Genomic DNA, 27,117 nt, shown 5'->3' with positions numbered 1-27,117 from the left:
TAAACTATTTCATCAAAGTTTTCAAGTATACTGGCATAAAAGTGGTATCATACTATATATATTTTTGTTGTCTCTTTATTGTTAAGATTAGTCTTTTGTCTTATTTCTCCGGATGAATCTTACCAGAAAATTGCATATTCAATTGCCTTTCAAAGAGCAGGCTTTAAAAAAAACTTTATTTTCAATTTCACTAATTTCTGCTTTTATTGTTATTATTTCCATAATCTTTCATTGGGTTTACTCTTATCTTTTTCCAGTTTTTCTGAGTAAAATGCTTAGTTCACTAATTTTCAGTCATAGATTTCTCCATGACTTCTTTAATCCATGAATTATTTAGGAAGTGAGTTTAATCTCCAAACATGGGAACTTTTAGTTACCTGTGTTAATTAAACCATACTGAGGACAGGAAAAATTTGTGTGACAACAAATCTTTGATATTGGTTGAAACTTACTTTGTAATCTAGTACATGCTCTACTTTTGTACATATTCTAAGTCTGCTTCAGAGGATGTAATCACTATTTGTTGGGAGAATCCTAAGTATGCCTAATAAATCAGGTATATTAAAGTAAGATCTCCTATGGTCTTACTAACATTTTAGTCTATTTTATCTACTAGTAAACGAGAGTATAGTGTTAATATTTTCTACTGAGATGGGGATTCTTACCTTTTTCTTATAATTCTGTCCAGTTTTGCTTTTTATGGTTTGAAGCTGTGTTAGTTTCATTTAATGTGTAGGTTCATTTAAGATTTCTTTTATGTTCTAGTGAAATAAACCTTTTAGTACCTTTTTTTTTTACCACTAATAATGCTTTATACCTAAATTCTAATTCTGCTATTAATGTAGATATAACAGTTTTTCTTTGATTTCAATTTGCCTGTTATTTCTTCCCCATGGTTTTACTTTGACTTTCTTGTTTGCTACTAATAATGCTTTATGCCTAAATTCTATATAATGCTTTATGCCTAAATTCTAATTCTGCTATTAATGTAGATATAACAGTTTTTCTTTGATTTCAATTTGCCTGTTATTTCTTCCCCATGGTTTTACTTTGACTTTCTCGTTTGCATGTTTTGTGTGTGTTCCTTACAAAGAACATAGTTTGGTTTTCTTTTTTAATTCGATCTAACCTTATCTATTTTTTTACTGGCTACTTCAGTCCATATATTATTTATTGCAATTATTGATATTTGGTTTTTCTGCCTACCATATTTTTCTGTTTCCCAATTTACCTCTTTTTAAAAAATGATTTTCCCCCTTCTCTGCCTATATTGGACTGATCATGTTTTCCTAGCTTTTGTCCACTAATTTAGAACTTACCATTCATATTCCTATTCTAATTTTATTTCTAAATTTTAAAAAACCCCTAAATTTTAACAGGTATGCTTGTCTTAATCTAAAGAAATATGTATATCCTCTGCTCAAGCAATATGCATAGTTAGAAATCTTTAAGATATCCCCTTCTTCTCTTTTTATATATGACCTCTGAAAAGAATATTTCAGAAATGGTCCTGATGTATTACTGTATTGTCACTTCCCCATAGCTAACAACAGATATATTTTAATTATTTTTCAAACTTCAACTCCTTTTCTTAACTATTTCTTAATTTTTTTAAACTATTTTTTTTAAATGCATGCATACCCAGCATGCAGCCTAATGCAGGGTTTAATTAACGACCCTGAGATCAAGACCTGAGCTGAGATCAAGAGATGCTTAACCAACTGAACCATTCAGGTGCCCCAAACTCCAACTCTTTAAATAATTAATTTCTCTAGAAGGAGACATTTCACTGAAGTGTTTTACAACAGAGTCATCACTTACATTTTAGATGGGACTAGTCTACTGTGCAAAATGTTCCATGCAGGATGTTTAGAAACTCTGATCCCTGTTGACTAAATGCCAGTAGAAATCCTCTCTTCTCCTCCCATAGTGACAATTAAAACTGTACCATACATTCCCACTGGGAAACATTCCCAGTGGGAAACTATCCTAATGCATGAAAAAATATATAAAAATTACAAAATAAATGGGTTTAGAATTGAAGGACTGAAGGATGAAAAACACTTGTTCCACAGAGGAAATAACAAAAATACCTTTCCTTAAATTCTTTAAGTTTAGGAAACTCATCTTACAAACCAGTTTTCATCATTAACTATATTGCTTTGTTTCCTTTCCATTTAATTTTCTCCAAATTTTTTAGTTGCAGGATATGACTAAGAGGAAGTAACAAAAGATGTAATCATTTTTTATTTTTCCCAAAGTCAGGTTTTTCTCCTAAAGAGATATGAAAGCTAAGATAGAACACAGAATTTGTTTACCATTTTAACAAATATTTTGTGGGGGCATCTGGGTGGCTCAGTCAGTTAAGCACCCAACTCCTGATTTCTTAGGTCATGATCTCAGGGTTGTAAGACAGAGACGCACACCAGGTTCTATGCTCAACAGGGAGTCTGCTTGAGATTCTCTCTCTCCCTCTCCCTCTGCCACTCCCCCACCCCACATGCTTGCTGTCTCTCCCTCTCTCTGTCACATAAAGAAATCTTAAAAATTTTTTTTGTTGTTTACAATCCTAACATGGTCTCCTATTCACAAACCTGTTGGTGTCCCAAATAATGACATTTCCATCAAATCCTGATGTTACTAAGAGTCTTGTATTAGTATCATATTCGATGTTCTTCACCCAGCTAGTGTGACCATGTAAAGTGCATACTTTGGTGTTCAGTTTTCTCAGATCCCATAGTGCTATTGTAGTGTCATCAGAGCAGGTAGCAAACAGCCGGTTATCAAGAAATCTACAAAGCAGAAAAGAAAAATTGGTTTATTTCATCTCTTGTTAAAGAAAACTTAAGAAACAATCTCTGTTTTACCTAATTAAGAAAACAAAAAAGAACTACAAACTGCCTGTATAAACCCAGTGATATGGATATCAATAAGAAGTAAGCATAATTCACATAATCACAGGGAAGGACAGTATGATTCAATGAGGACCACAATGTAATTTTATCCATTCGCTTTGTGTTACTGATTTTTATTTGGAACTGGATATGTGGTGGATGTTTGAAGAACAGTGCTAGAGAGAAAGAAAAACTTTAGAATCTGTATAGGAAACATAAATGGTAAGAAACAATTTAATAGGAGACAGGAGATTCTGAAGACCTAATTGCAGAGGGAGATATGTTAAGCATAAAGGGTTCGTAATTATGAGAACTAGTTACTCTGCTACAAGTAATGTCTTTCAATTTAGAACACATTTACATATAAAATTGCTAATAAAATGCCATATTTTTAATCTATTAATTCAAAGACATTTCCTCAAAAAGTCATACTTAGCAATATTTTATTAGGACCAGTTAAGATTATAAAATACACAAATAAAATACTCTCTAATTCAGACTTTTAATTATTTTACACTAATTTTCAATCCTTAGTGAGAATATATTTTATACAAATAATTAAAAGATAACAGACCTACCAATCACTCTTGAATTTCTTTTATTTCTTTTCCCACACTTGAATTTCTGCCTAATTCAACCTTAGGATGCTTTCTCTAACATATGCTATTATATATTACTTCCTAATCTCTGGCAGAGAGAAGAAATTCTGGAACTTCTTCCAAGGTAAAATTATACTGAATTATTTTTTATCAGAAATCAACCTCAATATCCATAAATACCGTAACAACCTTCTTTAAACTTAACAGTTTTAAAATTCCAGGCTGTTGTACAAGCGGTTTCTACTACTTGAAACCACTTTTCCCCTACCCCTTGACCTGACACACTTCTTTTTATTATTATTCAGCTACCATCTGCTCCACGAAGACTTCCTTCCCTATCCAGCCTGGGGTAGATTTACCCAAGGTACTCTATACTTCTGTCATAACACTTAATGTACACTGTAAGGAATATCTTCATAAGGCTATAAACTCCTTAAGACAGGGGAAATAGTATGCATAGTTCATTGTTAGATTTGTAGTTCACAACATACACAGTGCCAGGCATATAATAAGTACTCACAAATATTTATTACGTGTGAATGAGATAGGAGTTCACTGTCTAGTGGAGAAGAAATTATAAATACATAATTGTACACAATAATTGCATGGAATAAGCAAAGAAAAGGGTGGTCAGGAAATACTTTATGGTGGTCGTTTGAATGGATTTTAAAAGATGAGGCAGGCATTCCCTAAGTGACCAAGGGATAAGCAAAGGTACAAAGGCAAGTAAGGGGATGGTATACTCTGAGAGGCAACAGTAGTTAGGAGTACTGTATACTGAAAAGCAGAAATAAGAGGAGAACATATCATGGATTTATTCTACTTTAAGTCCCAGTATCTTTTTTTAATTCTTTTAACATCTTTGCATTTTTAAATAAAGAGTTTATTTGAGAAAGAGAGAGCACAAGTTGGGGGAGAGTCAGAGAGAGAGAGAGTGAAGCAGACTCCCCACTTGGCAAAGAGCCCGACGTGGGGACTTGATGCAAGAACCCTGGGATCATGACCTGAGCCGAAGGCAGCCACTTAACCAACTGAGCAACCCAGGCAACCCTGAAAATATTTTTCAAATGGAAGGAAGTCTACCATAAAAATAACCACTGTTGGGCGCCTGGGTAGCTCAGTCATTAAGCGTCTGCCTTCAGCTCAGGTCATGATCCCAGGGTCCCGGGATCAAGCCCCACATCAGCCTCCCCGCTCAGCGGGAAGCCTGCTTCTCCCTCTCCCACTCCCCCTGCTTGTGTTCCATTTCTCGCTGTGTCTCTCTCTGTCAAATAAGTAAATCTTAAAAAAAAAAAAAAAAACCTGTTATTGATAGTTAGCCTAATTCTTTTATTTCAATAATGTCATGTCATAAATATTTTGCTATGTTATTAAAGATTTTCAACAAAATCATTCTTAATAGCTAGCCACTGTATGAATGAACTATATCTTTTTTCTGTTTTAAACTAATAAGCAACTGCTGGCAGTTTATATTGCTTCCAATTTTTTATGGCATATACTAAAACCACAAAATGGTTTTATTTAGTGTAAAAATTTATGTAGTATAAAAAAGTTTACACTAAAAAACACTATGATGAACAACCTAACAGCTAACTATTTATCACATCCCTTTTTACTTTTCTAAGTACATTCCCAAAAAAATGTATTGCTAAGTAAACAGGGATTTTTAAAAATGTAAGGCTTTTGATATATACAGCCAAACTACCCTCAAAAGAATATACCGATATGTAGTACCACTTCTCCAAGCCCTGTCACACAGATATTTTTTAATTCTACTAAGTACCCAGAAGAAAAAAAATCATAAGTTGAAACTTCTATTTTTAATCAAGTTGAACGTTTTTCATATTAATTAGATTATTTTCTCTTGTGAATTGCTATTCATGTTCCTTGTTGATTTTCCTACTGTTATATTTTTATTACAGTTATTCTCTTTATATTAAAGGTAATATACTTCAGTTTTTCAAAGACAGTATGTTGAATATATTTTCCATACACACTTTTATTTATATTATGTGGTTTACATATTTTTTTACTATATCAAAATCTTTACAAATCAAAATTGTCAAGTCCATTTTGCCCCCTATGATTTTATCTTTACTGACTGGGTTTTTATTTATTTTTATTTATTATTTATTTAATTTCTTTATTTGACAGAGAGATCACCAGCAGACAGAGAGGCAGGCAGAGAGAGAGAGAGAGAGGAGGAAACGGGCTCCCTGCTGAGCAGAGAACCCCATGAGAGGCTTGATCCCAGGACCCTGAGATCACAACCCGAGCTGAAGGCAGAGGCTTAACCCACTGAGCCACCCCGGCTCCCACTGATTAGGTTTTTAAAGTAAAAATATTTTAATGACTTCCTGACAGGAATTAAATGACTGAAAAAAACAATACACAATGACAAAGGCTATTGGAAAGTCAAACTTTTTTTTTTTTAAATATTTTATTTATTTATTTGACAGAGAGAGATCACAAGTAGATGGAGAGGCAGGCAGAGAGAGAGAGAGGGAAGCAGGCTCCCTGCTGAGCAGAGAGCCCGATGCAGGCCTCGATCCCAGGACCCTGAGATCATGACCTGAGCCGAAGGCAGCGGCTTAACCCACTGAGCCACCCAGGCGCCCGGAAAGTCAAACTTTTAAAATAAACTGATCATCATCGTAGAGCATCTTCTTACACTTAAAAAATTTAGGGAAAAGTAAGATATTTTATTTAGTTTACAGAAAATACTTAATGCACATATGGATTCAAAACCTCAGTGGCATTATACCACCTTAACCCACAGTGGTCAACCCTGAGGTTTTAGGCAAGAAAATGGTATGATTAGATTAAGAGTTTCAAAAAGATCTCTGAGGTAGCTAGTTTCTAAAACTTTTGGATTTTCATAAAAAATAAAATGAAATGGGGTATCAGTTTTAAAATTTTTGTCAGTAAGGCCATTGAAAAATTACCACTGTTGCATGAAAACAGAAAAATTACCATTTTAATGTCAATAATGTACAAAGAATATAATCTTGGAATAAAAGCTAGTAATTTGAATTGAATAAATTACCTTAATGAAAAATTTAACGCTTTGACTTTAGTTTTCTTATTTTGCCTCCAAGTTTACCTGTTAAAAATCTTGGTATTGAAGAATCATTGGTGAAGAGAATGGAAAATTATAGAAAACTAAGAATGCTGATTAGGAGATCAGTTAAAGCACCCACAACTGTTATCCTAAAGCAAGCAGATGCAGAGAATGTAAAGTATTAGACAAATCCTTTGAGATCTGGCTCAATCTTCTCAAATTAAAACTCAGTCTAGCCTAATAAGTTAATAACTGTAAAATGTTTTTAACTCCATAGTCTAATAAACAGGAGACACTCCATCCATACTGAAATCTATGAGTTTATGAATTATAAAACTGTTCCATATGTTTCCATCAAATCCCAACATATGACTCTTAACAGTTCTGGAAAGTGGACACCTGGATAAATTGAAGTCTTCATTACCAGAGGATAATTGGTGAAAGATAACAGCAACTGAAATAGAATTTCCTTAAAATGGGTACCAACATTTCATTGTATATGGAAAGTGTTGTCTTTATCTAAAAACCGGAAGTCATAAAAATTTTTAACATTTATTTTACATTTATATAACTATATGCAAATTCTTAGAATAAGACTAAATTAAGTGTTTAGGTTTTCCTATATCATCTCTCCATTGAAATTATGACAGCAAAATACAGCACCCTTACTTCATATTTGAGCTTTGTACTATAATTAGAGAGTCATTTCTATATAAACTTCAAGGGCTTTATTCATTTTCCCAAGGGCCTTTCCTTAGTCCCATGAAATATTCACGTAATTCTCTGAACTATCTATCATGTCCCCGTTTCTGTCATTTCCTTTTCTTTAACTGATAACTAGTCTAATTCTATCAGATCCTTATTTGGCAATGATTTTATATGTAATCGACCAGTTTTCTATTATTACTCTCAGGGTTTTGTGAAATTCTACATCCTTTGCAAGGTAAGAAATTTCATGTTCCTAGTGATGCAAGCACTGCATTTACATCACAGTGTTCGAAGTATATCAGTCAGGAAAAGACCAACAAAGACAGTGGGAGGGAAAAGTAGATCCTGGAATATTTAAATAGCCACTGATTTTTTAACTGCCATATCACTAAGTAAATATTCTTATGATAATCTCAAATGTCCTTGTAATTTCTAACCTGGGGGGACCCTGATTATTAAATGGACTCTTAAATCCACATACAGGACCCTCATGAATGAGAAGTAAACCTGTATAATGGGTTTAAGAATTTAAATTATGTCATATTTTCCCCTTACTTTTCCAAAATATGAAACAATAGAAAATACTCTTCCCAACTATCAATATTTTTATTTTACAAGATAAGCAAACCTTAAAAAACTAAGAAATGAACTAGAAGACATTACTAAGTATGTGTAAAATCATTATCTAGGAAATGCATGCCCACATCTCTGAAAAAGAGAGTGAGGTGGTCTAATTGAACTGAGCATGAATTCTAGCTCTACCACTTGGTACATATTAAAGATACTGGGCAAATCTCTTTATCTGAGCTGCAATTTCTTTATTCCTTAAAGTGGGTACAATATCTGCTTCACATCAGGATACTGTGAGAATTAATACTGTATGAAAAGTGCTTCACAAAAGGTTTGGCACAAAAAGTTTTTTGACTGGCAGGCAGTCAAAAAAATGGTAGCTAATATTATTAATAAGTAATGCACACTTAAGCTCATGCCAGAGGACCCCTCAGCTCCTCATTCAAAACTCTTAAGTGATATGTACTTCTAAAAAGCTTCAAAACCTGGTTTTCTAACCAACAGATAAGCAAATTCAAATCTGTAGGTGTGGGGTACTAAAGCAGACACATTGATAACAGTAAATGAGAGCTGACATTGATAAAGAAAAAATTCTAACAGCAGATTAGTCAGAGATCATTCTGAATAGGGGAAAACAGCACATCTTTTCTTTTTAAGGTAAGAACATTTTAGATCATAAAATATTAAAAACACAAAGAAAACTATGAAGAATATAACAAAAACCTGTGATACCCACCACCCAACTTTATAAAATTTTAACACTTTGTTATCTTTCAGATTCTTTTGAACATTACAAACACAACTGAAGCACCCTGAATATCCCTCCCCAATCCCATTCCCCTCCCTCCCTCTCCAGAGGGAACCACTATCCAAAATTTGTTTGTCACTCCCCATGCAAGTTTTTAATACCGTGAGATCTTAAGTATGTATCCATAACAATGTATAGTTTTGTTTTGCATTCAATTTATTCCATAAATATTTAATTAGCACCCACTATGTGCTAGGCACAGTTCTAGGTGCTAGGAATAGAACAGAGAACAAACAGACAAATACATGCCCTTATCAAACTTATGTTTGCATATTTTCAGACTTTATATAAATGGTATCACACTGTATAGCTCATTCTACAATTTGCTTTTCTGGCTCAATCTTGAATTGCTGAGACGTATCTCAGATGCTTCTAGTTCATTTATTTTAACTGATGTATAGTATTCCATTGTATGAGTATTCTGGAATTTATCTTCCTCTTGATGGAAGATTTATTTACAGCTTGAATTAATAATGATTCTATTACAAACCTTCTTTATACATCTCCTTATTTACATGTACTTTAATTTCTTTAAAATTGTTTGATCTTCAATTTTACCAGATATTGCTGAGATGTTCTTCAAAATAATTTCATCAATTATACTCCATCAATGTCCAAGAGTTTCTACTTCTCAACATCTTTGCCAATACTTAGTATTTCTTGTTTATTTTTATTTGCATTTTCATAACTAGAAAGCTTGAAAAATTTTCCATATTTATTGTTCATTTTAGCTTCTCTTATATAATTCTCTACCTATTTTGCTCCAGGGTAATTGTTTTATATATTCTGAATACTAATCTTTCTTTGGCTACGTGCATTGAAAACATCTTCTTCCACCTGCCAATAGCTTATCTTCTCACACTGTTATATCTGTGGTTAGAATGAAGTTTTCAATTTTAATGCAGTTCAACTTAGCAATCCTTTAATGATCTGTGCTTTTTGTATCTTAAAAAATCCATTCTCATACTTAGAACATAAATATATTCTATATTTCTCCAAGAGCTTTAATGGTTTGCTTTCCTAATTAGGTCTCTAACTTGCAGTTATTTCATATATATAATCAATTCTCTCTTTTCCATTTTCCCCACCACTGCTCTGTAATGTCCCTGCAGAGATAGATCACATTTCCATATATGCATGGGTCTGTTTCAGGAAGTTCTACTCCATTTCATTAGGCACTTAATCTATTCCTGTCCTAAGATTGTGTTTGATATCTGAAGACTACCATCTTAGCCTCCTTCAAAATTGTCTGATATTCCTGGCACTTTGCTATTACATATGAATTTTTAAGTTAAAAAAAAAACACGGTTGGTATTTTGATTAAAACTGAATTAAATTTATAGACTAATTTGGAAAGAATTGACTTATGATACCAAGTTTTCTCCCCCAGAGAAGATTTGCATTTGTTTTTGCGGGTACCTGGCAGTACTATCAACCTGGATCCAATTTAAAACTGTTGGTTACATGGTTTTGAATGTGTGAACTTGGGCACCACACATGCATGAAGACTGACTTGCAGTTAGACACTCACTGAGGAGATTTTCTGATGCCCCTCTACCAATGTCAGTCTACATGAACAAGGTGGTATATTTCCAGATCACCTTTATGCTGTAAGGATAGCTCTTTGGAGTCCCAGCCTTATGCAGAGTTTTCTTCTTCTTCTTTTTTTAATTTCTTTTCAGTTTAACAGTATTCATTATTTTTGTACCACACCCAGTGCTCTATGAAATCCCTGCCCTCTCTAATACCCACCACCTGGTTCCCCCAACCTCAGACCCCCCCCCACCCCTTCAAAACCCTCAGATTGTTTTTCAGAGTCCATAGTCTCTCATGGTTTACCTCCCCTTCCAATTTCCCTCAACTCCCTTCTCCTCTCCATCTCCCCTTGTCCTCCATGCTATTTGTTATGCTCCACAAATAACTGAAACCATATGATAATTGACTCTCTCTGCTTGACTTAATTTCACTCAGTATAATCTCTTCCAGTCCCATCCATATTGTTACAAAAGTTGGGTATTCATCCTTTCTGATGGAGGCATAATACTCCATAGTGTATATGGACCACATCTTCCTTATCCATTCGTCCGTTGAAGGGCATCTTGGTTCTTTCCACAGTTTGGTGACCGTGGCCGTTGCTGCTATAAACATTGGTACAGATGGCCCTTCTTTTCACTACATCTGTATCTTTGGGGTAAATATCCAGTAGTGCAATTGCAGGGTCATAGAGAAGCTCTATTTTTAATTTCTTGAGGAATCTCCACACTGTTTTCCAAAGTGGCTGCACCAACTTGCATTCCCACCAACAGTATAAGAGGGTTCCCCTTTCTCCACATCCTCTCCAACACATGTTGTTTCCTGTCTTGCTAATTTTGGCCATTCTAACTGGTGTCAGGTGGTATCTCAATGTGGTTTTAATTTGAATCTCCCTGATGGTTAGTGATGATGAACATTTTTTCATTTGTCTGATAGCCATTTGTAGGTCTTCATTGGAGAAGAGTCTGTTCCTATCTTCTGCCCATTTTTTAATATGATTGTCTGTTTTGTGTGTGTTGAGTTTGAGGAGTTCTTTATAGATCCTGGATATCAACCTTTTGTCTGTACTGTCATTTGCAAATATCTTCTCCCATTCCGTGGGTTGCCTCTTTGTTTTGTTGACTGTTTCCTTTGCTGTGCAGAAGCTTTTGATCTTGATGAAGTCCCAAAAGTTCATCTTCGCTTTTGTTTCCTTTGCTTTTGGAGACATACCTTGAGTTTTCTACTAGACTCCTCATTTTCAACTGGCCATAAAATTAAGTCTCCTGTCCACCAGAACTCCTTATACATACTGACACATAAGCTCAAGGTCACCTGCACTTGGCTGATGCCTCCAGGGTAAAAGCTAGCTGAATACCTATTTACTACTTTGCATTCTAGCATCTACTTCATTTGTGGCCCTAGGATTTCTTTCTTTCTTATCAGTTCAATTATATATTTTAAAAAATATTTTAAAAATCTTATCCTGCATTTCTATTTTCAGGTGAAAGATTGTCCAATATAGTTTAAAATCTTCTGTAGCTTAATTTGTATCTACTTGATTTACTAGTTTGGGACGGAAGTGTATTAAAATCTCTCACTATAATTATAGACTTGTAATTCCGTATCTGTTTTGTGCTTGTTTTTGTTGCTGTTGTTGTTCTTTTAAATATACAAATTTCAAAATATATACAAAAGTTCTTCATTATTATATATTCTTAGTTGATTTTTTCCTTTCATTAATATATACTGTTGCACTTTATCCTTATTAAAGCCTTTAGTCTTCCATCTGTCCAATGATGATAATCTACATTAGTTTTCTTTTCCAATTTTTGGGCAGTTTCAGTTTTGGTATCTCTAGAATGAATATATAGATGATTTTGGTTTTTATTCCAATTGCTGTCTCTGTGTCTTTTAATGAAGAGTATCAATTCATTTATACTTACTGTGAACTACTTATATACTGGGTCGATTTCTACTTCTTGTTTTCTACTTAGCATTCCTTTCCTTTGTTTTATTTATTTATAGCTGTCCCATCTTCCACTGAACTGATCATGTTTTCAGTATTCCCTCTCCCCTCTTGTACTGCTTTGGAAGCTAGCTATACACTGAATGTCTACTATTTTAGGGACCTTTAATTTAGTACTTTTTCATTGTAAATATTTAATTATATATTGTTCTGAAAGAGTCTGAAACTATTTCATATTTCTATCTTCTTCCTGAATATGACATGAATCTTACCATATTACACACAACCTATTTGTTGTTACTATCTAAAGCTACACAGTCCAGTTTGGTAGCCATTAGCTACATGTGGCTTTCCAATCCTTGGTATGTGGCCAGTCTGAACTGGGTTGTTCTCTAAGTGTAAAACACTGGATTTTGAAAATTTAACATTAGAAAATGAAACTAAAATATCTCAATAATTTTTTTAATGATGACATGTTAAAAATGATAATATTTCAGTCCTATTGGGATAAATAAAACATTACTAAAAATTAATTTCATGTTTTTTCCTTTTTAATGTTACTACCTGAAAATAAATCAAGACTTTAGTTTTAACTTTGTTTTAAATGTATTCCCCCAAAACCTAAATTATTATCTTTCTGCTAGTAATAATCAATAACATTTATCATTTCACCTAATTAAATTCTTAATTATGAAATAATAGTTTACCTGGATATGATATGGCATTGGACATTATTTTCCCTTAGTATTTAAGATACTACTTCAGAATCTCCTAGCATCAATTGTTGCTGATGAGAAATCTTCTGTTATAATGCTGAATTATACCTTTGTAGGTAATCTGGCTTCTAACTCTGGTGGCTTTTAAGATTTTCTCTTTACCTTTGATATTCTAGTTTTACTACAACCTGTCAAAATGTAGATTTATCTTTATTTAACCTACTTGGCATTCTAGAGTTTACTTTGGTTCAAGGATTCAGGACCTTCTTTAATGCTAAAAATTCTCTACCTTTGTGTCTTCAAAAAGTAGTTCTCCACCAACCTTTGCATCTTCTTTTTCTGTAATTCTTATTATATACACACTGGAGTCTTCAATCAATCCTCTATGTATTTTAAGTACTCTTAGTATTTTTGAACCCATTAATTCTCTCATCAATGGTGTAAAGGATAAAACTGATCCCATCTTAAAGTTTTTTTTATATACTAGCATATTTTTAATTTCTAAGAGTTGTAGTTGGTTCTTTTCCACAGTAATCTGCTCTTGTTTCAACTCTTTTGTTTCATAATTTTGTTTCATAAGTTCTCTTTAAATGGAAAGTATCAGTTAACTTATTTCTTTCAACATCCTAAAAATGCTTTAAAGTTTCTTCCAATCAATGGAATACTATGCAGCCGTTAAAAAGAATAAGATCATCCCATGGGTACTAATATGGAATGATCTCTAAATGTTATTAAATGGAAAAGCCAAAGTATATAATTGTGTGTAGAGAATGCTACCATTTATATAAAAGTGTATGTATGTGTGTGTGTATATGCTTGTACATGCATAGACTATCTCAAAAAGGATAGCAAGAAACTGGTAATAGTGGTTGCCTCTGGGGAGGGGAACTGGGTGGCTAGGGGACAGAGGTGGGAGATAGACTTACTTTTCACTGTTTACCCTTTTGTACCTTTGAATTTTGTATCACGTGCATGTATTACCTAGTCAAAAAAAAATAAATAATTTATTTTTAAAAATAGTCTTTGTTGGACTACTCCATAAAATTAATTTCATCCAGAAAATATGCTTGTTTTAGTTGCTGAATTTGTTATGATATGAATATTAGATGTCTTCATGAGTTTTAGAATTTTGGTTATAAGCTTATTTTAAGAAAGGTTTTTAATCCTTTTTTTCCTCTTTCCTATTTAATGGTTTTATCATTGCCCCAACTTGGATTTCTGAACCCCTAATCCATAGTTAGGCCTTAAAATGACATTAAGGCCTTCAGTTTCATGATGATACTGGAGGTATCAGACATAAACATTCAATCACTGACTCAGTAATGGCTTCATTCAATTCCTGGCCATGGGGTTGTGTCTTAATCAGCCAAAAACCACGGCCTCAGGTAGTGAATAACTTTTTCCTTTTTTCAGCCTTTCACAAATGGGACAGGCATTCTAGCTAGTGCACTGTGTAGTAATTCTGACTCTGGTTCCTGCCTCTTATGAAGCACTTTAGTACTTTTGATTCTCGACAGGAATTAAAATTACTACACATCTGTACCAGACTCAAAACCCAGTGGGCTTTGGTTTCAGCCCTATAACAGCTTGTGTCTGTGTTCCATTTCTAGCCCACAAAAACATATATATTGTTTCAAAGCCTGGCTATATCTTTTGTGCTATTTATTCTATTGTCCTGTGTGTTTAGAGCATAGAGGTTACATCAAAATTCAGTATATTGCTGTAACTAGAAGTAATTTCCCAGTATCTTTTTTTTTTTAAACATTAGAAGTAATTAGTATAAAAGGAATATAATCTTACTAAAAAATGTTTAGAAAACAAAATTACTCATTATCCATTCATTCTAATCCACCCCATGTTAGCACTGAAAAATATTTCCTTATTTTCTGCATGTCATATTTGTAACAATTTTTATCATGATTTTAACATATATTGTTCCAAGCATTTGTCCATGTTGATATGTAGTCCCTGTGACCATCATTTTAATGACTGCATATTAATCCACCAAGCTGTTCAACTGTTATTTACTTCCCACATTATTGAGAATTTAAGGTACTTCCAACATGCTTTTAGAAAGTTCTCTGTGCAAATGTATTCTTTCCCCTCAACAGTTTGGATTTGAGGGATGAAGGTGAAAGAGGCTTAGCAATGGGACTGCCATAATTCTACACAGATCATTAGCCCAAAGACATTGCAAGACTATCATAATACATGGCTGAGGTTCATAATGATGACCCTGATATATGAAGAGAAAAGGTAAAATCATATGTAAGTAAAAAAAGGCATTTCGGAAAGATTCTAATCAAAATGGTTAATATAGCAAGTTCTGTAATTAAAGGGATAAAATTCATAAGGGATAAAATTCACAAATCATAAATTCATATCTAGCACTGCTGGGCAAGAAATTACAAATTTTCATTAACTTCCAAATTAGAGTATTTTGTGTCATACTAATAAGCTTTATTATTTAACTAAAATACTAACCTGATATTATTTACACAGTCTTCATGAGCTTCAGAAAGTGTTTTTATGTGCTTTGAAGATATAGGGTCAAAAAGCAGAACTTCGGTCTGTTCACAAGCAACAGTCAGCACCGACCTGAAAGCAAAGGACACATTTAGTTTTCTAGCATTCTCTTATTATTGATATGCACACTTATAATTACACAAACTATAATGCATAACTTCTTTTTGCCCATGTTAAAAGCAAGTATTTGTAAGACTGAAACTATCCTTTTTTTTTTTTTTTTTTAAGATTTCATTCATTTATTTGACAGAGAGAAAGCACAAGTAGGCAGAGGCAGCACACAGATTGAGAGGGAAAGGCAGGCTCTCCACTGAGCAGGGAGCCTGATGTGGGACTTGATCCCAGGACCCTGGGATCATGACCTGAGCCCAAGGCAATCACTTAACCGACTAAGCCACCCAGGTGCCCCGAAGCTATCTGTTCTTGACAACAGTAGGAAATGGACTCTCAAAATTATGGTGGAGCAAAAACTGATACAGCTCAGGTTTGGAGAGTACCCGTATCTATCATGTGTGTACCTTTTGATATGTGTATCTTTTGACTCAGCAATTTTTTTCTGGGAATTTAATCTAAAGAAATAATCATTTATAAATACAAAGAAGCATATATAAAGATATACCTCACCATAATGAGAAACTGAAAGTGACCTAAATGTATGTGAAAGAAGGAATGATTGATCATTTAAGCCATGGTATGTAATACTCTGCAATATCATGCAATGTTTAAAAAGATAGGGATAGTTTCATGTGGATATGAAAGAACTCCAAGACGTTTTTAAATTTTTTTATTTTTTGGAGAGAGAGAGAGAGAAATAGAGTGCATGTGTGAGAGAAAGCTGGGAGGTGGAGGTGGAGAGGAGCAGAGGAAGAGGGAGACAGAGAGTCCCAAGCGGGCTCCATGCTCAACGTGAAGCCCAATACAGGGCTTGATCTCATAAGAAAGCAAAAGCAAGAGTCAGATGCCTAACCAACTGAGCCACCCTGGCACCCCCAAAACACATTTTTTTTCTTTTTTTTTAAGATTTTATTTATTTATTTGACAGAGAGAAATCACAAGTAGATGGAGAGGCAGGCAGAGAGAGAGAGAGAGAGGGAAGCAGGCTCCCTGCCGAGCAGAGAGCCCGATGCGGGACTCGATCCCAGGACCCGAGATCATGACCTGAGCCGAAGGCAGCGGCTTAACCCACTGAGCCACCCAGGCGCCCCCCAAAACACATTTTTAAATGAGGAAAGCTGGTTGCACAGATGAGGCAACTTAGGAGAAAAAGTCATATATGACAAATTATATATATATATATTTTTGACAAATTATATATTTCTTTATCAGTATCTATTATAATGTACTGAAAAGGGTTTGGCATATATCCTACCAAACCAGTTAGATACAATCAAACTTATATATTTTATCCTTCATGCTTTTTAGTATTATCTCTTGGTTCAGCACTTTCCCATTACAAAGTTATATTATTATAAACGTTTTATAAGCCACATTTTGATTTCTGAAAATCAACTGTTTTTAATTTATTTTTAAGTCTTAGTTTTTTGTAGACACTGGTCTTTCGGATTCAGATCTAGCAAATGAAATCCTGAGTCTTAAAACTGTAGGCCTTCCCAATTTACAGTTCCAATAACAAATGGAATTTGTATATTTAAGATGAAAATAGTGAGACAGGATTTAAAAAACAATTTTTTTTAACTTATCTCTATACCCAGTGTGTGGCTCGAATTCACAACCCCAAGATCAAGTTACATGCTCTACCAACTGAGCCAGTCGGGTGCCCCCAAATAGATTTTTTTTTCTTTTTTTAAAAGGTGTTATTTATTTATTTGACAGAGAGAGATAGTGAGACAGGAAACACAGCAGAGGGAGTGGGAAAGGGAAAAGCAAGTTCCCCACAGAGCAGGGAGTCCGATGCAGGGCTCGATCCCAGTACCCCAGAATCATGACCTGAGCCAAAGGCAGACACTAACAACTGAGCCACCCAGCGCCCCCACCCCCCGCAAGACAGAATTCTAAAAAGCCAAAAGTTTCTATTCAGAATAAACTTTTTAGATAAAGTGTGAGGGGGAAAATCTAAATTAAAGTATTTTCCATATTTAGTAGTCATGAAATTGTCCTTTAAAAGGTGTCTGCTCTGCATAAACCCTTTTTAGAAATATCTGGACTTCAAAACTTGAGAATCTGAAGGACTTTTGTGCTAGTTGACCAGCATGAATAAAAATTAGTATCCATTAATTTTAGAAGATAATAAACAGCCATCTCTTGTTGTTCCTCACAAGGGTTATGGAATGAACTTTACTCCTTTTTGTGCATAAAAGTGAATCAGGGGTGCCACTGGCTCAGTCGGTTAAGTGTCCAACTCTTGTTTTCGGCTCAGGTCATAATCTCAGGGTTGTGAAATTTAAGTCCCACAGCAGGAGGAGCAGGGTCCTCTGTGCTGGGCATGGAGCCTGCTTAAGATTCTCTTTCTCTCTCCCTCCTCCTCACCATCCTCTACTCTCTCCCTTTCTAAAACAATCAAACAAACAAACAAACAAAGTAAATGAATTAGTGATTCTGGGAGAGTCTTGTTAATTAAGAGATGTATAAAAACCAGTCATTTCTTTGTTTTAATACAATCTATTTTTGTACATGGCCTGATTTGTAACTTTTTAAAATGAGTATCATTTGTCCCAAAATCAAGCCTATACTTTTCTCATTGGTTAGAAATGTGACCTTGATCACATATACTGGTTTTTTGGGGGATGCTATATCCTATTCTATGCAATACCACCATACTATTTTAATTTCTAGAAGGTTTTATATATGTAAAGCAAGATGAACTTTGCTTTATGAACATTTTTTCGGATGGCTAATATTATACTTTCTTAATGTTTTCTGAACATTGGGGGTGGGTGGGGGGCTAATAGTATGCTTTGTCATCTAAATGAATTTTAGATACAGCATGTCAGATCCTACCAAAAAATCTTGTTCAGGGGCTGCCTCAGTGACTCAGTTGGTTAAGCAACTACCTTCAGCTCAGGTCATGATCCTAGAGTCCCGGGATCAATCCCACATCGGGCTCCCAGCTCCACGGGGAGTCTGCTTCGCCCTCTGACCTTCTCCCCTCTCACTCTCTCTCTCACACTCTCTCTCTCAAATAAATAAATAAAATCTTAAAAAAAAAACCCTGTTCTTATTTTTACTGGGATGCACCGACTTTATAAATTTGGTAGAATTTATATAATTTAATATTGAATCATCCCACCAGTAACATGTCTACCTTCCCACATATTTGAGATTTTCATAGCATGAGTATCTTATCAATTCTTGGACCTTTAAACATCCTTATACATTTCAAATCAACTTATCAAGTTATGTACACACACTCACATACAAATCCAGCTATGATTTTGAGACTATGATAAATCTATAGAAGAGTTTGCATAGAGAGCACCTAGGTGGAATAGTGGGTTAAGTGTCTTGACTCTGGCTCAAGTGGTGATCCCAGGACCCTGAGATCAAGCCCAACTGAGGCTCCCTGCTCACTGGGGAGTCTGTTTGTCCCTGTCCTTCTCCTTCTTCCCTCCGCCCATACCCCTGCTTGTGCTCCTCTGGTCTCTCTCTCTCAAATAAACAAAATCTTAAATAAAAGATTTTTTATTTTTTATTTTTTTAAATAAAAAAAAACGTTTGCATAGAATTGAGATCATTACAATAAAAAGTCTTTCAGTTTACGCACATGGTGTGTTTTTATATATCATGGAGATTTTCTCCATATGGGTCACGCCTATCTTCTTAGATTTATTCCTGGGTATCTGACACTTTTTTAATGCTTTTATTAATGTTCTTTTTAAATTTTTGCTTTCTTTGTTGTTGGTGTGCAAAAATGCAAACTGGTTTTAAAATTATTTATCCATCAATCTTGCTATTCTAATACCTTATCAGTAGGTTATTTTAGGTCTTTTTTTTTTTTTTAAGATTTTATTCATTCATTTGACAGAGACGGTAAGCACAAGCACAGCAGGCAGGAGAGGGAGAAGCAGGCTCGAAGAGCAGGGAGCCTAAGGAGGGGCTCAACCCCAGGACTCTAGAATCATGACCCCAGTTGAAGGTGGATGTCCAACAACCGAGCCACCCAAGCACCACTATTTTAGATTTTCTCTATCGATGATCATATTATCTACAAACAAATGCTTTTTTCTTTTTTAATACTTTTTTTGTTATTACACTGGGTTAGAACTTTCAGTATAATGTTAAATAGAAATGTTAATATTAGCAGGCACTCCTGTCATGCCTGATTTTCAAGAATACATTCACCATTTCATCATTAAGTACAATGTTTGCTGTGCAGTTTGTTTTTCTTTTTTGGGGGAGGTAGATTCCCATTATTGGATTAAGGAAGTTCTACTTCAAATTTGCTGGTTTTTTTCAGTAATGTATTTTCAATTGCATAAAACAGTTTTCCAGCATTTATTAAGATTACCCTATATTTTCCCTTCAGTATGTTAATGTAGCTACTTACATTGTTTTATATTCTACACTTTTCATTTCTACCATATTGCTTAATTCAGTTGGCTAAAATCGTGGGCTCACATTTCTGGCTTCCCTTCTTTTGCAGATGTTGGCCCTGCAATTTACTAACTGTCATAATTCTCCAATCCCTTCAAACATAAGCTTTTTATATCTTACATTAAATATTTTATATGTTTTCTAGCTTTTCTAATTATTCTCTGTTGAAGGGTTGGCCCAAACCGTCTACTTTATAACTTCTAGAAAGCTACAATCTCTGCCTCTTGCATCTGAATATTGTTGGATTTATCTGAATGTTGTTCAGAATGGTAATTCTGAATATTGTTTACTTGGGGGATTTTCTTTTTTTTTTAAGACTTTATGTATTGAGAGAAATAGCACAAGTGAGTGGGGAGCAGTGCACAGGGGGAGGGACAAGCAGATTCAGCACTGAGAGCCAGAGGTGGGACTTGATTCCCCACAACCCGGAGACCACAACCCAACCACAACCCAAGCCAAGCGGAAATCAAGTCTGGACACTCAACTGACTAAGCCACCCAGGTACCCTGGGGATTCTCTTGATCGGTATGTTTTTCATTTTTGTCTTTTCAAAGACAAAATTTCCTCTGTTGAGTATTTGTATTGAAATTTTACTCTTTGTTACTATATTTCCTTCCTTCTGCTTTCTTCAGACTTACTTTGCTATTATAGATAACTTCACTATTCTCAATATCTTGAGATGGATACTTAGCTCATTAGTTTTCCTTTTCCAGTTTATTAATAACTATAATTTTCCTGGTAAGTATTTTTTTATTTACATCCTACAAGTTTTGAGACATATGGTACTTTCATTATCATTTAATGTTAAATATTTCTAACCTCTGCTATCATTTCTTATTTGGCCCATATGTTATTTATAAATGTTTCTCAACTTGAATAAGTTATCTTTTTGTTATTCATTTCAAATGGTCACATTGTACTAAGAAACTGTACTTCCATGATAACATTTTGAAATGTGTCCTTTTAAGTGAAAAGCTATAAATCTTCCATTTTGTTTGGAAAAAAAAAAAAAGCAAGCAGGAGATAGCTGTTACAGTGAAGTATGGTATTTTTAAAAAAGTTTAATATTCAATAGTAATAAAAATTAACATTATGAATAAAAACTTTAAAACATTTTCAAAGTAAACTAACCTATAGATTATATATGCCAAGTGATAGTTCTAATTAAGTTGCTCATCAACTAATTTCCATTATTTATTAATTTTTAGAAACTGTAGCCATAATCTTTTCTTTGACCCAGATGCCCATGTCTGCACCAAGAAGAGACATAGGTAATGGCATAAAGCGCTTCCAAGAATGTCCACATTAATTGGTAGTCAGTAAGTAACTTGGAGTCTTCGTTAGTAAAAAAATTATTCAGCATCAACAGAATTGTTCATGGAACTAAATCCTCTTCTTTTTTTTCTTTTTTTTTTTTAAAGATTTTATTTATTTGACAGAGATCACAAGTAGGCAGAGAGGCAGGCAGAGAGAGATGGGGAAGCAGGCTCCCTGCTGAGCAGAGAGCGTGATGTAGGGCTCGATCCCAGGACCCTGAGATCATGACTGGAGCTGAAGGCAGAGGCTTAACCCACTGAGCCACCCAGGCGCCCCACTAAATCCTCTTCTTTTAAGGTTTTGCTCAAGTGGAATTAAAATTTTTTAGCATTTATAATGCTTGCGGTTAAGACTATACTTTCAGGGATCGTTTCTATAGTTTGTTACTAGCGAAGTTTCTCTGAACTTATAATGCTTGTGGTTAATTTTATATATGAAACATGTATTCAATTATATTAATAACTAAGCCACAAAAATAATCTGTTGATATATCATGTTTTATTATATCAGACCTAATCTTTCAGCCCAGATGAGATGTAATATAATACAAAAGTTAAGAGCAAGCCAGGATACAAATCCTTCATGTTTAATGACCTTTCTGCTTCTATTTCCTCAACTAAATGTGCTGGGTACTGAGATTTATGTTGGTGGTCATTTTTATTAACAAAATTAGTGTTAGGACACCTGGGTGGCTCAATCAGTTAAGCATCTGCCTTTGGCTCAGGTCATGATCCCAGGGTCCTGGGAATGAGTCCTGCATTGGTTTCCTTGCTCAGTGGGGAGCCTGCCTCTCCCTCTGCCTGCTGCTTCCCCTCTTTGTACTCTCTTTCTCTGACAAACAAAATCCTTAAAATAAAATGAGTGTTACTGACACCTATGATGGGCAGATATTTAGTGGGTTTTAGCAAACTTATTCCACTAAATAATGGTGAAATTCATTAATAATGATAAAATTATGGATCTCCATCCCAGAAGTGATGACATCCATACACCATCCCTATAGGCCCCATTCATTTGCTGTGGATTCTTTTCAGTCATGGAAGTGCACATTATGCCAAGAGAGTTCATTTGTGCCAGCAGTAGTGTTATTACTTTCATCTGACTGCCCTGTTCATCTGTCTGGATCTCCCCAGAGGCTGCAGTTCTCACAAATGACTATGTAAGAATGACCAGGAGGGTGCTTGTGAAAGGCAGACAGCCCCACACTGAGGGTACCCAAATGGTCACTGGGCATTTGCCTATAGATTTTTTTTTGTTGTGGGGAGGGATAAGGAACAATTAGCACCGATGCTGTAGCCCTCAAGTAAGATGTATTTTTCGCAACTTGCAGTGCCAGCTCTTAACTCTACAGCTGCTATGTAATGGGTTACTCTGGGAGGTTCCATGGAAGACACTCAATGTGCTTGGGGCAGTAACTATTCATCCAGTATGGACATATATCAATATTTTAACAACTGGTACAGCTGAACCAATGTGTATTAGCCGTGAATCAGGCCTGAATGCAGCATACTGCCCTTCAGAGCAAGATTCTAAGTGATGCTGTTCTTAATTTTGTTTTGTGTCTGCCTGAGTTCTACTATAATGTACCTCAAATTCTTCTTCTATGATAAATTTGTTTGTTTTCTCCTTGAAGTTACCAGTTTTTGATACATATATTTAGATCTAAAAGACTCATTCAAGTTAAAAACAGTTTTATCTTCCATGTGAATTGAACTTTTATCAGCATACAGTGACCTCCTACCTCTAGTAAAATTTTTTGCCTTAAAGCCTAGTTTGTACATTAATATAGCTCACCAGCTTTTGTTTAGAATGTATTTGATATATTTTTGTCTATGCTACTAAACATTGAGTACTATTATATTTATTATAATTAGTAACATTTGGACTTATTTTCAGCCATTCTTTGTGCTTTAAAAAAAATTATACCTTTTCTTTTTTCTTTTCCTTTCTTGCTTTCTCTTGGAATATTTTCTTCTCATTCCATTATTTTTTCCTCTAGTAGGCTGGAGATAATATATTCTTTCTTGTCTTTTAATCTTGCAAATTTTAACATGTAAACATTAAAACCTACAATTAGGGGCACCTGGGTGGCTCAGTGGGTTAAAGCCTCTGCCTTCGGCTCAGGTCATGATCCCAGCATCCTGGGATGGAGCCCCACACGGGCTCTCTGCTCAGCATGGAGCCTGCGTCCTCCTCTCTCTGCCTACTTGTGGATCTCTGTCAAATAAATAAATAAAATCGTTAAAAATAAATAAATAAAACCTACAGTTAATATGTTAGATACTCCCTGAAGAAAGTGAGAAATTTAGAACATCCCTTCATAATTATTTTCTCTTTGTTAATTGCAAAAGACAAAACTGAAATAAGATTTATTTTCACATACTTATTTCCCACTTTCTTTGTTCTTCATTCTTTCTACCATCTCAGACCTTCCAGTTGAAAACTCTTCCCTATAAATGTAGAATTCCATTATTGAAGGTCTGGTGGCAAACCCACTGGGCTGTGTTTGTGTATGTATTTATTTAATCTTCAATTTTGACAAAAATGAAGAACCCATCTTTGATGGGTATAGACATCTAGATTAGCAGTGCTCCTCCCAGCATACTAAAAATAATCACTTCTGATTTGCACTATTATTGGTGACTAACTGATTATTGTTTCTCATAATTATACCTTTGAGGTCTTTTTTGGCTAGCTTTTAAGATTTTAATACTGGTTGTTCTGGAGTCACTGTATATGTCTAGAAAGGACTCCTGCTTAAGATCTGTTGGGCCTTTTAAATCATGGTGTGGTGACTTTCTTCAGTTCGTCAAGTTCTCAGCTATTATCTCTTCAAAGTTTTTTCTACCCATTATCTATCTCATTTTCTTCAGGAGGTCAAGTTCTCAGCTATTATCTCTTCAAAATTTTTTCTACCCATTATCTATCTCATTTTCTTCAGGAGGTGACCAAACATATAGTATGCCTTTTCTCTCCATGCTCCATGTCACTAAACCTCCTTTATATTTTCAACCTATGTATCTTTTTTATCTCCATTCTAGGTAATTTCTTCATTTCTATTTTCCAGTACACTACTTCCCTCTATAGCAGTGCCTAATGTGTTTTCATAAAGGATACCTCGACAAAGTCCCATATATTATTAACTAATCTATTAACATCAAATTTCATTTTTCAAAATGTTATCTTGAGGTGATACACTTATTTTGATAAAACTGTTTCTGTAAAATATTTTTTGAATTCTTAGAAATTACCTCTACTTCTTGTATCCTTTCATTTCTTTTTTAGTGCCAATTTTTTTCTAGTCTGGTCTTTACTAAATTCATATTTTTAATTCTTACCTTCTATGTCACTTTTCTTTCCCTGTACTGAGAAATCCTTATAAATCACAGTGATAATGGTACCCAGTAAGCTGATATAACCTATATAACTGAAGGATGTAAGAAATTATCTCATTTAACACAGATGTCTTTCTTTCCATACAATTAAGTCCCATAAAAATCTAGAGCATATCAGTAGATGTAGTAAGAATAATAAAAAATTGTAACACAACTATTTTCACGTATCACCTTGGCATAAATGGAAAAGAATGGCAATGTGCAATGTTGGCAAAAGTATGGAGAAATAAGCACTTTCGTATGTGTGTGATAAGAATGAGAACTAGTAAAATCTTCACAGAGGGCAATTTAATAATAGGTATCCAAAATCTTCATAACTTTTCACTCATTCTAGAGAATTATCATTGAGGACATAAATCTAAAAATTTTGTTTATAGAGGTTTTATTTAAACTAATGAAAAATGTTAAATAATGTAAAAATACAGTAACGTAGGTAATTTACAATATATTGTCTAAAAAAAGCAGGCAACAAAATAATATGATTCCACAATACATTAAAATAAACATATGCGGGGTGCCTCAGTGGCTCAGTGGGTTAAAGCCTCTGCCTTCGGCTCAGGTCACGATCCCAGGGTCCTGGGATCCAGACCCGCATTGGGTTCTCTGCTCAGTGGGAAGCCTGCTTGCACACCCCCCCCCCCCCCCGCCTACTTGTGATCTCTGTCTGTCAAATACATAAAATCTTAAAAAAAACAAAACAAACAAACAAAAAAACTCACACACGCAGGGGTGCCTGGCTGGCTCAATTGCAAGAGCATTTTACTGGACCTCAGGGTCATGAGCCCTACACTGTGTGTAGAGATTACTTAAGTAAATGAATAAAACCTTTAAAATATAAAGAAATAAAGAAAAAACATATACACACAAAAAATTCCTTGGATAGCCATTTAATCTCCGGGATTATAAGTGATGTTTAGGTCCTTTTTGCTCATTTATTGCCTAGGTTTTCTAGAGTATGTATCAATTGCAAATTAAACAATATTGAATTATTATTATTATTTACATTACTAACTATTTTAAGTACCAGAGTACCTAACTACTTTTTACAAAACTGTCTGTAGGGGATAGTAATTGTCCAGATTCAAACAGAACTATCAGTAATATATTCCTCATTCTAATAGCACTGGCGATGAAAATTCTTTCTTTAGAACTCATTCTACTCCTCTCATCATGTACCGAAAATCTCACTTCCAGAGGGGAGAAACAGCTAGCTACTTCTGAAAGCCTGACAGAACAGGTAGTAGGATGGGAGGAGAGGAGTTGGGGGATGGAGAAGACAGGAACCAAATGTTTATCAGGAACAGATTCTTGGTACTTTGAGGAGCTTTAGGAACAGGGTGTTGTTGGGAGAGAGAACTGGAGAGGGGATGTTACATGAATAAACTGCAGTAGTTTCTCCTCCCTGATCTGTATTCAGATGCACATTCATTGCTACAGGTTCCACACAACTGCTGCAAGTAGAAACCCCAGCACCAAGTGTAATTACGAAGATGCATATGCATAAGTGAGATGGAATATGATACAACTTCTCACCGTGATTTCATATTCTGCTACTTTTCTCCTTTTTCAGCATATTTCAGGTTTTTCTTTAGCAAAATATATTGCTTTGTTAAGCCATCATTTTTCAGCTTCTCTAACATGACATAGTGGCCCTTCAACCACAGGTTCTTTGACACACTATTTCCTCCATCTGAAATACTTCTATCCCCTCCTCCACCCGATCTTGGTTAATTCACCTTCTACTCATTTTTTCTGTTTTTGGTTAAATCCCATTTCTTCAGGGAAACCTCAAACACCCTAGTGTACAACCGGTTCCTTCAAGCCTTTATCTCAGTTTATAAATACACATTATGAAATATTTAGTATGGTTATTAATATCTTGTTGAACCAATAAATCCCAAGCTTAATAAAAGTGGTGCCATTGATTGGTTTTGCTCACCATTGCAACCTCCGCATCTTTAACACAGCAAGTACTCAACACATATTTGCTGAATGAGGGAATGAATAAATGAACTAAGCAAATGACTAGAATCCCAAGTCCTTGATCAGGTAAGAGTTATACTGTCTTCTCAGGGTAGCACTGTGCATAATTTTTTTCCTTTGTTGTTGTTGTTCGTGTACTCAGCAAAGTTTTAAAAATACACATTATTCTGGAATTCCCCATAACACAAAGTAAACCGAGACCAAACATAACTATTTAATCAGCCAGGAAAACATTGGACACCCTAACAGAAGCTTGTAGTTTAACCACATCATAAAACACCTCTCAGTATCCTTCGGGGGCAGAGGAACGCACACTTGTCAACCCTCAAGGTAAGTCAGGCACAGAGTACATGGAACCTGCAGGCTTCCTACGCTTGCCAGCAGCTTCGCTGAGAAAAACGCAATCCCGGGATGACAGGGAAAGAATAATTAATTACTCAAAATGTATTTGCTGGATATGTGTTGTGTACCAGAGAAGCCTAGCTCTGGCTTGGCTCTGGAAGACCTG

The 27,117-nt window shown here is 34.8% G+C and overlaps 1 protein-coding gene and 1 pseudogene across 2 annotated transcripts in view; one reads left to right on the top strand and one right to left on the bottom strand.

Moving 5' to 3' along the window:
* Positions 1 to 27,117, bottom strand: part of DCAF10 (DDB1 and CUL4 associated factor 10) — a 47,601-nt gene that overhangs the window by 19,615 nt on the left and 869 nt on the right. For both annotated transcript variants that reach the window (XR_006607182.1, XM_004747639.3), the window contains exons 2-3: positions 15,322 to 15,435; positions 2,595 to 2,792 (exon numbers count right to left, since the gene is read on the bottom strand). Coding sequence is in view for 1 of the 2 variants with exons in the window: in XM_004747639.3 (XP_004747696.2) it covers positions 2,595 to 2,792; positions 15,322 to 15,435 (312 nt within the window). In the remaining variant the exon portion in view is untranslated. The remainder of the gene's footprint in view (positions 1 to 2,594; positions 2,793 to 15,321; positions 15,436 to 27,117) is intronic.
* On the top strand, positions 21,580 to 21,651 carry LOC123392512 (annotated as a pseudogene).

This window comes from Mustela putorius, unplaced genomic scaffold (genome assembly GCF_011764305.1).
Source record: "Mustela putorius furo isolate JIRA1106 unplaced genomic scaffold, ASM1176430v1.1 tig00000580_pilon_pilon_pilon, whole genome shotgun sequence".
Classification (NCBI taxonomy): Eukaryota; Metazoa; Chordata; class Mammalia; order Carnivora; family Mustelidae; genus Mustela; species Mustela putorius.
This window is presented reverse-complemented; position numbering and strand designations above follow the sequence as displayed.